General features: G+C 40.2%; 1 protein-coding gene across 1 annotated transcript; it reads right to left on the reverse strand.

Annotated features, from left to right (window-relative positions):
• Positions 1-393: 393 nt before the first annotated feature.
• Positions 394-1,008, reverse strand: LOC112035461 (uncharacterized). The gene has a single exon (XM_024068286.1). The coding sequence runs from the start codon at positions 1,006-1,008 to the stop codon at positions 394-396; it is 615 nt and encodes a 204-aa protein (XP_023924054.1).
• Positions 1,009-12,771: the final 11,763 nt, after the last annotated feature.

Raw genomic sequence — 12,771 nt, forward strand, 5'->3', positions numbered from 1 at the left:
TATTAGTTGTTATTGTTGGGACAAAAAAGTAATCTTAGTGTTAGTTTCAAATTTGAACCAATAACAACTAACCACCTGTGATTTGTTGTAAAAATATTATAAAATTGTTATAGACGTAGCATCTCTCTTGTAAATAATTGGGTGGTTTGGTTGATAATGAGATGAGCCTCACTTCTAATGGAAACGCCTTTGTAGATAATTTGAGAACACACGCCACACTTCCCGCATTCCAAAAAAGGACAAACCGACAAACTATAATTTATTTTATACATGCTTTTTGACAAGCTAGATAAGTTGTTTTTTTATATTGCTTTTTTTTTTTTTTTTTCGAGAGGAAACTAAAATTTCATTCACTAAGAAAATGAGTACAATAGAGGCCAACAGCTATCAAATTTATCCAAGGCCTGACTGAAACAAATCAACTAAAAAGGGAGGAATAACACCCTTCCAAAGATTAAAAACTTGATTACATTTGGCAACTTGGGCTAGCTCATGAGCAGCCTTGTTGTATTCCCTTTTCACGTGTTGGAACAAGCAGCAAAAGAAGAAAGATCTTGCAGCCCAAATGCTTTGAACAAAGTGACCCATTGAGCCACCATTTTTCCCTCGAGAGACAGCTAGGATGATAGAGGAAGCATCAGATTCAAAAATAACGTGAGTAAGGTTCAGCTCTTGAGCCAAAAGAACTCCCTGTTCCAGCGCAAGGAATTCGGTACACTTGGCAGGGAAACGCGAAGTTAGAGCCTTACAAAGTGCAGTAATCACCCTACCTGAATCATCCCGGACAATCACTCCAACACTCGATATGCCACAGCCATCAATAGAACAAGCACCATCCACGTTAATTTTAGCAAAGCCCGACGGAGGAGCAACCCAGCCATGAAGAGGAGGCTGCAAAGGTGTAAGATCCCACGTGGAAGCCTCGTTGAACTCCTCGACAATATTCTTAGCAAAATCCCAGATTTGAATAGGGGGCAGACCACTTTCATTATTGTTAAATATTAGCATTGATACACCATGTTGAATATGCTAGTATGGATGTGGAAGCGAAAACATAAAGTATAGAACATAATAACACATGAGGGTTACGTGATTCAGCCTAACGGCTTACATCCACGGAGGAAACCCTAAAGGGCTACATCAATAATATATTAGAGTGTAGTATAAATCCTGTGTTACAATGAATCATAATATGTGTATATATAGTAGACTAAATCTTAGACTAATAGACTTGTAGTACAAGTAGGAGACTTGGCTTGCATACAAAGTAGAATTAGGCTTGGGCCTATGCTAGTGGGCTAATATATTTCTAACACCCCTTCTCAAGCTCAAGATGGAAATTTGAAGAAATCTTGAGATTTGATAAAGTTGAGAAGATTCCTTGAATGAAGTTTGGCTCTGTGACGGTAGTTTGAGGAAGGCAATGGTCTTGTATTGTTCATGTGACTTCTAACGATGGCATGACTATACCGGAAAGTTTTGACGGCAGCAGTAGGAAGTCAAAGAAGATGAACGCAGCAAAAAAACACTGAGGAAGACAAAGATTGCTCTTAAATGTACCGCAAGGACAGAAAACCATGGCCACAAGAAGGTGGCTCTGATACCATGTTAAATATTAGCATTGATACACCATGTTGAATATGCTAGTATGGATGTGGAAGTGAAAGCATAAAGTATAGAACATAATAACACACGAGGGTTACGTGATTCAGCCTAACGGCCTACATCCACAGAGGAAACCCTAAAGGGCTACATCAATAATATATTAGAGTGTGGTATAAATCTTGTGTTACAATGAATCATAACATGTGTATATATAGTAGACTAAACCCTAAACTAATAGACTTGTAGTACAAGTAGGAGACTTGGCTTGCACACAAAGTAGAATTAGGCTTGGGCCTATGCTAGTGGGCTAATATATTTCTAACAATTATATTGCTTTTTATTAGTCCTTGTGAACAGGTTTGGTTCATCTTCTGCTTCTTCTTCGAGTTCAATAATTTCAGAGAGAGATAGAGTGAGAGGTGGGGTCTGGAAGCAAAGATTTTTTGGAGCAGAGTGCGCAATTTGGCTTTGGCATTTTATATAAGAAATTTCCAAGAAACCTCCACTCTAGTGTAAGGAACAGTAAATCGTAAGATATTGTGCATCGGTGAATATTGTGATTTTCTTTTAAACACAGGTATTTTTTTTTTTAAGCACTATATAGTAAAATATATGATAAACCTAACATAACTCGTAAAAGTAAATAAGATCATTGATGGGCATCATGGTTTCTAAGTGGTGTTGGTCATTTTAATATGACAATTGTTGGCCCGGGGTGCTTTGGGTTCACTAAGTTGTCCTTTTATTGATTTGGCCTTAATTAATTATATTGGTTACACTAGAGGATTGAAGATTGAAATTCACATAAATTGTATTAAAAATTCTTGGGAGATACTAGCTGTAAGGTCATGCCAAATATAACCTCTTATTGAAGTGATTAATATTGACAAAGGCATAGAAGATGTTTAGTTATGTGCAAATTCTTTCCCCTCTTCAAGTTCTGCTCTTTTTTAGGGGAAAAAAAATTTATAAGTCATAAGTTAATCATAATCAACTAACCATGTTAACTCAATATATATATATATATATATATTTAAAACTAACCATGAAATGGGATCTACAAACAAAGGATTTTATTTGAGTGTTTTTTCTTGTACCTATCATCATAATTAGATAATTGAAGTTACTTTCTAAGTTTTCCTTTCTTTCTCTCCTTATTTTTCTCATTTGTATTCTTTTAAGGAAATCATCTTGCATATATTGGTGCACTATAAAAGTTCAAAGACCGGCTTGTATTTTTTAGACTATTAATACTGTGGATTGAGTTCAGTTAGTTGGGTTGAAAATTTTGCTAACCCAAACTTGACTTATCCTAAGTTTAAAATAAAAACTCAAGCCATGAAAAACCAGCCCAAAGACTTCTAGTTAGGTTTCATTAGAGCACTAGCATCTGAGGATGCAAAAAAAAAAAAAAAACATATTTTGCATCCTCAAAAACTATTTTATTTATTTTATCAATTCATTTTATAATTCACCATATATTTTAGTTTTTATTTTTATAGACAACTTAAAAATATAATTAACAAACCCGGATGGAATAGGTTTTTGCTCTCTTAGAGCATTCACAGCAGTGGGGGCAAAATTTTAGCTATTTAGCTACACCAAAAATCACTTTATCTATTATACCTACATACGTGCTGCAGCAGTGGATCTATTTTAGCTTCTAACACAATAAAATAATATAAATATTACAATAAAATAATATAACTACTCTAATAAAATAATATATCACACTCCCAAAAAAATCAATAGCACCACCCACAACCCACTCTACCATCAGCCACAACCACAGCCACAGTCACAACCACCATCACTACCAACCCCACCACCACTACCACCCGCACCGGCAATCCACAGCAGGAAAAAAAAAAAAAAAAAACTCAATCACAGCAAAGAGAAAAGAGAGATGGGTGCGGCAGCGGTGGCTTGCGGGAGCTGGGTCGGCGAGCTGGGTTGGTTGAGAGAGGTGAGAGTGACTGAGAGAGTGGGTTGGCAAGCTTGGTTGGGCGATGGGGCTTGGGGTGGGTCGGCGAGCTTGGTTGCTGGAACAGATCAGCGATGAGGAGTGGCCGACAAGTAGCCGGCAAGCTGAGGAAGTGGCCGGCGAGCTGAGGGATGAGGGAGATAAGGGAGTGGCTGGCTTGCTAGAGAGAAAAAAATTGAGGAAGAAGAAGAAAGAGAGAAGCCGGAGAGATAGAGAATGGGAAAAGATTATTTAATGAGAGATGAGAGAGAAATGTAATAAATTTTTTTTTTTTTTTTTTTTTTACTTGTGAGCTACAGTACACATCTAAATATAGATGTGTACTGTAGCTGTGGAGCTAAATCTTTTAGATTTAGCTCCACTGCTGCGTGATGTTTTTTGTAATTTTGAGCTAAAAATATAGCATTATACCTATATAGCACCACTGCTGTGAGTGCTCTTAGGTTGTAAAATAGCAATAGGAGGGTGTTTACGTCTCCAATACTAGTGCACTTAGACTAATGGGTTTAACAAACACCCCTAGTTAACCATATTCACAAAAACAAAACCTAGCATATTTTTACTGCTTATAAATAAATAAATATAAATATATATATATATATATATATATTTGTGCGACTTATAAATTTATAACTAACATCAAATTTTTAATTAGTTCTTGTTAACGAGTATTCTCAAAACAATTATTAAAAGTTTATTTTAGTAAAATTTTCAAACCATTTTTAAAGAAAATAAAAAAAAATTGTTCAAATTTTATTTTTCTAATAATTTTTTAAAATATTGTCAATTAACAAATATAGTTAAAATATTCGTTAACATTTTCATGTATAAATTTACAAATTTACCGTATCAATCATATAAACACCTTTTTAGATAACCGGGAAGTAGCTGGTGAAAATTTGATCACGCATGCCGACACTTCCCGCATTTCAAAAAGAGGATAAACAGACAAATTATAACATCTTTTTATGTGAAAAATTGATCGCACATGCCGACACCAACACTTCCCGCATTTCAAAAAGGGCAAACAGACAAATTATAACTTCTTTTTATGTAAATAATTGATCACACATGCCAACACTTTTCGCATTTCAAAAAGAGGACAAATAGACAAATTATAACTACTTTTTATGGGAAAAATTGACCACACATGCCGACACTTTTCGCATTTCAAAAAGAGGTCAAACAGACAAATTATAACTTCTTTTTATTTGCTTTTTGACAAGTTAGAAAAGTTCTTTTAATATGGTATTTTTTTTTTCTTTTTGTTAGAAATACTGAATAGTATTATTGTATTTCATGATCTAGAAATATACATGTAATGCCTTTATATAGGAGGCATATGTGTACGGTACAAGTAAGCATATGTGTGCGGTACAAGTAAGCATATGTGTGCGGTACAAGTAAAGTGTAGTACAAGTACAAATGTGCTATACAAGTAAACTAGCTGGGCCTAAAGCCCATAACATAATATACATTAACAGCCCCCCTCAAACTCAAGGTGGTTGTGAGACCAGCTTGAGGTTGTCAACCAAATCACGAGTGCGTCCCTTAGGAAGTGCCTTGGTGAAGATATCTGGAGGAGGACTGCGATTAAGAAGCTGACCTCGGATGGGCTCAAAGTCCTTGTGAAGTGACATCAGGAACTCATAGAGACGAAATTCATCTCTAACTGTAGCATATTGCTGAGCATCTTGTGAGCATGCCCAAATCGGATCAGAAAGGTCAATTTGGTCCCAAATGAAGCGAAGCTGATCATAGTAGTCATTGATGGATTGCCCTGGTTCTTGTCGAAGTTGATGCAATTCAACTACCAACTGATATTTCATGGATCCGTGAGTAGTGGAGTACCTTTTGGCCAACATATCCCATGCTGATTTTGCATCATCAAAGCTGCCCAACAGATTGGAGATGGAGGAATGGAAGTGTTCCGAATCCATGTGAGGATCATATGGTTATGACTATCCCATTCAATCATGTGACCAGGAAGGCAGCATCTTCTTCACTTGCTCCTTGACATGAATGGTAATTGAACCAGTACAGTAATGCCAGAGCATGCGACCCTTAAGAAAACTACGCATAGCTTGAGACCAAGATAAGTAATTCTTGTTCCCCTCCAATACAGTATTGATGGGGCGAGGAAGAAAAACATCATTTTTATCCATTTAGAAACACAATATGCAAAAACAGACTGCAAAAATGAAATCTACGCGAAAAACTGAGTAAGGAGAACCTGAACTGCAAAAGTCAACTCTGGCAAAAAGTCAACGGTCAAAGTCAACGCGGTCAACGGTCTGGAACGATGACGTAAGCAAGCTGACGTGTGCTGACGTAAGCACTGATGACGTCACTAGGGCTGACGTGGCAATATGATGACGTCAGCAGACCGTGGAGGCGAGTGTCCGGCGCGTGGAAGCGCGTGGAGGCGCGTGGGGGCGCGTGAAGGATCTTGGCAGCGCGTGGCAGAGACGCCGAGAATTGTAGTGGCGCATGGGGGCGCGTGTCTGGTCCGATGACGATGAAATTTCACAGAAAAGTAGATCGGAGATATTTCTTTCCGATGGTACAATCTGTGGTCTGATCGGAGAGGCGGAAGCGATGGTGGCGGCAAGGCAGTGGTCTTTGATGTACTGGAGTCGTGGTGGGGGCAGTGGTGCTGCTCACAACAACGGCTGCAGATGACACCCAAGAAGACAAGACTGCTTAAGAGCGACACACCAAAGGATTAGAGCAGTGGCTCTGATACCATGTTAGAAATACTGAATCGTAGTATTGTATTTCATAATCAAGAAATATACATGTGATGCCTTTATATAGGAGGCATATGTGTGCGGTACAAGTAAGTATATGTGTGCAGTACAAGTAAAGTGTAGTACAAGTACAAGTGCTATACAAGTAAACCATCTGGGCCTAAAGCCCATAACCTAAAATACATTAACACCTCCCCTCAAACTCAAGGTGGATGTGAGACCAGCTTGAGGTTGTCAACCAAATCACGAGTGCGTCCCTTAGGAAGTGCCTTGGTGAAGATATCTGCAAGTTGATCTTTGGAGGAGACGGAGAAAAGCTTGAGAGCACCATGGACAAGATGAGAACGGATAAAATGACAATCAATCTCGATGTGTTTAGTCCGTTCATGAAAGACGTCATTGTGAGCAATATGAATAGCACTCTGGTTGTCACAATAAAGGGGAGTAGCAGAGGATGTGGACACCCCCAAATCCTTAAGAAGCCATCGTAGCCAAAGGAGCTCAGATGTGGTGTCAGCAAGAGCACGATATTCTGCTTCAGTACTGGAGCGGGCCACGAAAGTTTGTTTCTTACTTCGCCAAGAAATCAAAGAAGAACCAAGGAGAAAGCAATAACCTGTAGTGGACCTGCGATCAGTGGGATCTCCTGCCCAATCAGCATCAGAGAATGCACGAAGTACAAGAGGAGACTGAGCTGAGTAGAAAAGGCCATGAAAGAGAGTGCCCTTCAAGTATCGTAGAATGCGCAGAACAGCAGCATAGTGAGTCGATCGTGGAGCAGACAGATACTGGCTCACCTGATGAACAGCATAAGAAATGTCCGGACGAGTAACTGTGAGATAAACTAGGCTGCCAACCAATCGTCTGTAAAGAGAGGGATTAGACAATGGTTTCCCCCCCGAGGGTGTCAGATGCGCATTAAGTTCAACTGGAGTGTCAACAGTCTTGCTGTCAGTGAGTCCAGCTCGAGATAAAAGGTCAGATGCATACTTGGCTTGAGTAATATAAAGACCATCTGTGGAGCGAGTGATCTCAAGGCCCAAGAAATAGCTGAGATGTCCAAGGTCTTTCATCTCAAACTGCTGACTAAGAAAATCCTTGAGTTCTTGAATGCCACTGAGGTCATCACCAGTTATGATCATATCATCCACATATAGGAGGAGTAAAATGGTACCTTTATCATTGCGACGAAGAAATAAGGCAGAATCATAAGGACTGGCAGTGTAACCCAAGCGAAAGATGGTGGAGCTGAACTTGGCAAACCAAGCTCGTGGAGCTTGTTTAAGGCCATAAAGTGCACGTCGAAGGCGACAAACCTTGTTTGTTTCAACAGAAAGACCAGGAGGAGGTTGCATATAGACTTCTTCATGCAGATCCCCATTAAGGAAGGCATTTTTAACATCCATCTGAAAAAGGTCCCATTTACTAGCAGCAGCAACAGCTAAGAGGGCACGAACAGAGGAGATACGGGCAACTGGAGCAAAAGTCTCTTCATAATCAATCCCATACTCCTGTGTAAAACCTTTTGCAACAAGACGAGCCTTGTAGCGCTCGATGGACCCATCAGAGCGAGTCTTGATCTTATAGATCCACTTACAACCAACCACAGACTGACTAGGAGGGAGAGTAACCAGATCCCAAGTATGGTTTTTGGTTAATGCATCAATTTCCTCTTTCATTGCAATCTGCCATAAAGGGTCAGTAGAGGCCTCACGATAGGTTTGAGGCTCATGGAGTGTAGCAAGGGCAGTGTAACAATGATAGTCAAGTAAATGTGCAGGAATGGATCTTACCCGGGTTGAGTGGCGAGGTGGAATGTCTTGTGGAGGATCTTCAGGCGGAGCAGGAGCAGGGGACCTGGGCTCAAGGTGGGGTAGCTCGTCATCAACCTGTTCATCTACAACCTGTCTAGGAGAATCATCAAAAATATCTGGAGATGGAATAGAGAAGTCCAAAGGAGGATCAAGAGTATCTGTAGAAGGAACAGGAGACTCATCTGGAAAGATTTCTAAAACAGAAGAGTTAGTAAGGGAAGAACGAAAATGAGAGAGTTCAACAAACAAGCGGTGTTCCCAAAAGACAACATTACGGGAAACACGAAGACGATGAGAGACAGGATCATAGCACCGATACCCTTTTTGAGTTTCACCATAACCAAGGAAACAACAAAGTCTAGATCGAGGCTCAAGTTTGTTGTGCTCATGAGGCTGAAGAAGAACGAAACAAGCAGATCCAAAAGAGCGAAGGTAATGATAGTCAGGGGGTGACCCAAAAAGACGCTCATACGGAGTCTGATTATGGATGACAGTGCTTGGAATGCGATTAATGGCATGAACAGCATGAAGAGCAGCTTCACCCCAAAATGGGGCAGGAACTTTGGCAGAAAGAAGAAGAGCACGGACAGTGTCAAGAATATGCCGAAGTTTTCTTTCGGCTCGACCATTTTGTTGAGAGGTGCCTGGACAGGTTAGATGATGTACAGTGCCATAGGAATGTAACAGAGCTTGAAAAGCATATTGAGTATATTCAAGAGCATTATCAGAACGAAAAGTTTTGATATGTTTGGAAAATTGTGTTTCAACCATTTTTGCAAAGTTACTGTATATTGGTAAGATTTCAGAACGAGATTTCATAGGAAAGATCCAACTATAACGAGAATAATCATCAATAAAAACAACAAAATAACGAGATCCACCAATACTAGTAACAGGAGAAGGTCCCCAAACATCAGAATGAATTAACTCAAAGATACTATTAGATATAGATTCACTATTATTGAAAGGTAAAGCTGGCTGTTTTCCTAACTGGCATGAAGTACAATCAAAATTGTCTTTGGACACAGAACCCAACAGACCCTTAGAAGCTAACTGTTGTACCCGAGTAGATGAGGCATGACCAAGACGAGAATGCCAAAGTGCGAGAGAAGGTAAGGAAGAAACTGCAGCAGCTGCAGCAGCAACAGAGACAGGAGCAACAGGTGGAAGATGAAGATTGTCCACGGGAAACATACGCCCAACCCTAGGACCGGTCCCAAGCTCTTGCCCCGTCCTCGGATCCTGCACAATACACCCAGAATAGTCAAAAATAAGGCGATATCCTAGTTCAGCTAATTGTCCCACAGAGCACAAATTATAGGATAGGTCAGGTACATGGAAGACCCCAGGAACAGAGAGGTTAGAGGTTGAAACAAAACCTAGACTATTCCCATGCATGGTGGAACCATCAGCTATATGAATATTAAGAGGATGTGGTGCAGGGTCAAGTTTGGAGAATAAGGATGAGTGAGGTGTCATATGATTGCAACAGGCAGAATCAAAAAGCCAAGTTTGAGACTTACCGGGCAGAACTGAGAGAGCAGTGGAAAGAGATGCATTACCAGCCATACGAACAGCCTGAGCTATGATCTCCTGTAGTTCAGTGGGTGAGAGGTTGATAGTGGATCCAGAAGACTGGGACTCAGCTGAAGTGGAAGGCATCGGCGGAGTAGGCTCAGTATTAGCAACAGCAGCAGTAGATTTGTTGCGACGGTAACAAGTCTCAATGGTGTGGCCAGGACGCTTGCAATAATTGCAGAACTTCTTGTTGGTCTGCTTGCGACGATTGCTAGAGCCAGAAGAATCACCTGATTGCTGAGGTTGGTCAATAGAAGGAGTAATAGCCAAAACATTGAACTTATTCTGGGCTTGAAGGGTTGCAAGCCGAGCTTCTTCTCTAACCAACTCGTTTACAGCAGTGTCAAGAGAGGGAGGAGGACTGCGATTAAGAAGCTGACCTCGGATGGGCTCAAAGTCCTTGTGAAGTGACATCAGGAACTCATAGAGACGAAATTCATCTCTAACTGTAGCATATTGCTGAGCATCTTGTGAGCATGCCCAAATCGGATCAGAAAGGTCAATTTGGTCCCAAATGAAGCGAAGCTGATCATAGTAGTCATTGATGGATTGCCCTGGTTCTTGTCGAAGTTGATGCAATTCAACTACCAACTGATATTTCATGGATCCGTGAGTAGTGGAGTACCTTTTGGCCAACATATCCCATGCTGATTTTGCATCATCAAAGCTGCCCAACAGATTGGAGATGGAGGGAATGGAAGTGTTCCGAATCCATGTGAGGATCATATGGTTGTGACTATCCCATTCAATCATGCGACCAAGGAAGGCAGCATCTTCTTCACTTGCTCCCTTGACAGGAATGGTAATTGAACCAGTACAGTAATGCCAGAGCATGCGACCCTTAAGAAAACTGCGCATAGCTTGAGACCAAGATAAGTAATTCTTGTTCCCCTCCAATACAGTATTGATGGGGCGAGGAAGAAAAACATCCTTTTTATCCATTTAGAAACACAATATGCAAAAACAGACTGCAAAAATGAAATCTACGCGAAAAACTGAGTAAGGAGAACCTGAATTGCAAAAGTCAACTCTGGCAAAAAGTCAACGGTCAAAGTCAACGCGGTCAATGGTCTGGAGCGATGACGTAAGCAAGCTGACGTGTGCTGACGTAAGCACTGATGACGTCACTAGGGCTGACGTGGCAATATGATGACGTCATGGAGGCGCGTGGAGGCGAGTGTCCGGCGCGTGGAAGCGCGTAGGGGCGCGTGAAGGATCTTGGCGGCGCGTGGAAGAGATGCCGAGAATTGTAGTGGCGCGTGGGGGCGCATGTCTGGTCCGATGACGATGAAATTTCACAGAAAAGTAGATCGGAGATATTTCTTTCTGATGGTACAATCTGTGGTCTGATCGGAGAGGCGGAAGCGATGATGGCGGCGAGGCAGTGGTTTTTGATGTACTGGAGTCACGGTGGGGGCAGTGGTGCTGCTCACAACAACGGCTGCAGATGACACCCAAGAAGACAAGACTGCTTAAGAGCGACACACCAAAGTATTAGAGCAGTGGCTCTGATACCATGTTAGAAATACTGAATAGTATTATTGTATTTCATGATCTAGAAATATACATGTGATGCCTTTATATAGGAGGCATATGTGTGCGGTACAAGTAAAGTGTAGTACAAGTACAAGTGTGCTATACAAGTAAACTAGCTGGGCCTAAAGCCTATAACATAATATACATTAACACTTTTTACTAGTCTTTGTACATAGTTTTGGTTCATCTTCTTCCAGTTCAATAATTTGAGAGGGAGAGAGAGAATGATATTTCCAAGAAACCTCTACTCTAATCACTAGTGTAAGGAAAAGTACGCAAGTCATAAAATATTGTGAAACATTGCATGTGCTCCATGTTGGAAAAGTAAGTCATAATATTGTGCATCAATTAAAGAAACATAAATAGCATATATTCAATTTTTAAAATTTTTTTTTTGTGTGCTAAAACTTAAAATATTTAGCATTTAAAAAAATATAATATTTTTTAAAAATAATTAAATTCAATATAATCATATATTATGTTTAAATCTAATTCAATAACTTAATTTAATTTATTTAAGGAATTGTACAAGGCAGTGGAATTTACTAAAAATGCCATGTACATGCTTGCCGCCAAAAAAAAAAAGCCGCAACTTTTCCTTGTAGCTGTAGGTCCATGTGAATTCTATGAAAATTAAATCGAATTATTGTGCACCGGTGAAATTATTGTGATATTTTTTATATAAGTATTTTTTTAAAAGCATTATATAGTAAAATATATGATATCCCTAACATAACTCATAAAAAATAAATAAGATTGTTGATGGGTATCATGGTTTTTAAGTGATTGGTGATTTTAATATGACAATTGTTAGCCTAGAGTCAGTGACGGAACCAATAATTTTTTCTATGGGGAGACAAGCTAAAGATAACAAAATTATTGAATTAAATTGTTTAGATTTTTGCTGTCATTTTTTCTCTGAACTAATGAGCATATTTTTATACTATTTTTATTCAGATATTTTGTATCTCAAAATCTTGAATGTAACTGTGGGGGATAAAAGGATCAGGCCCAAGTTAACGGGCCGAACACCCACGAGAGAACTGTTTCACATCCGAAGATAAGGATGAATAGAATGCGAGGTCCAGATTGGAGCGGAATCCTCTGGGTAGAGGATCATCGCTTTCCGAGGAGGATGTCTCCAGTCCGAGGAGGACATCTCCTGTCCGAGGAGGATGTTTTACCCTGGTATGATAGCGGAGATTAATTGAGCAGGAGAAAAGCCTGGTTGATCGTCCGAGGAGCCCACCTGATCAAGATAAGCTCAAAGCACGCTCAAAAACGATAAGGATGAAGAAATATCTGAGGGGAAGGCTGCTGCCACCGTATTCAATGCATTGCAACAGCTTTTCTGGCCGCATTTATGTGGAGAAGACATCTGAACAGTGCTTCATGACCTACCGCCACTCACACAGAGATGAAAAGCAGCTGCCTGACGTGACAGGTACTTGAGCACGTCCATGGATGGGGAGCACGTGGACGGTAGGGATGAGAGTGAGAGTGG

Source organism: Quercus suber, unplaced genomic scaffold (genome assembly GCF_002906115.3).
Source record: "Quercus suber isolate HL8 unplaced genomic scaffold, Cork oak 2.0 scaffold_83, whole genome shotgun sequence".
NCBI classification, from domain to species: Eukaryota; Viridiplantae; Streptophyta; class Magnoliopsida; order Fagales; family Fagaceae; genus Quercus; species Quercus suber.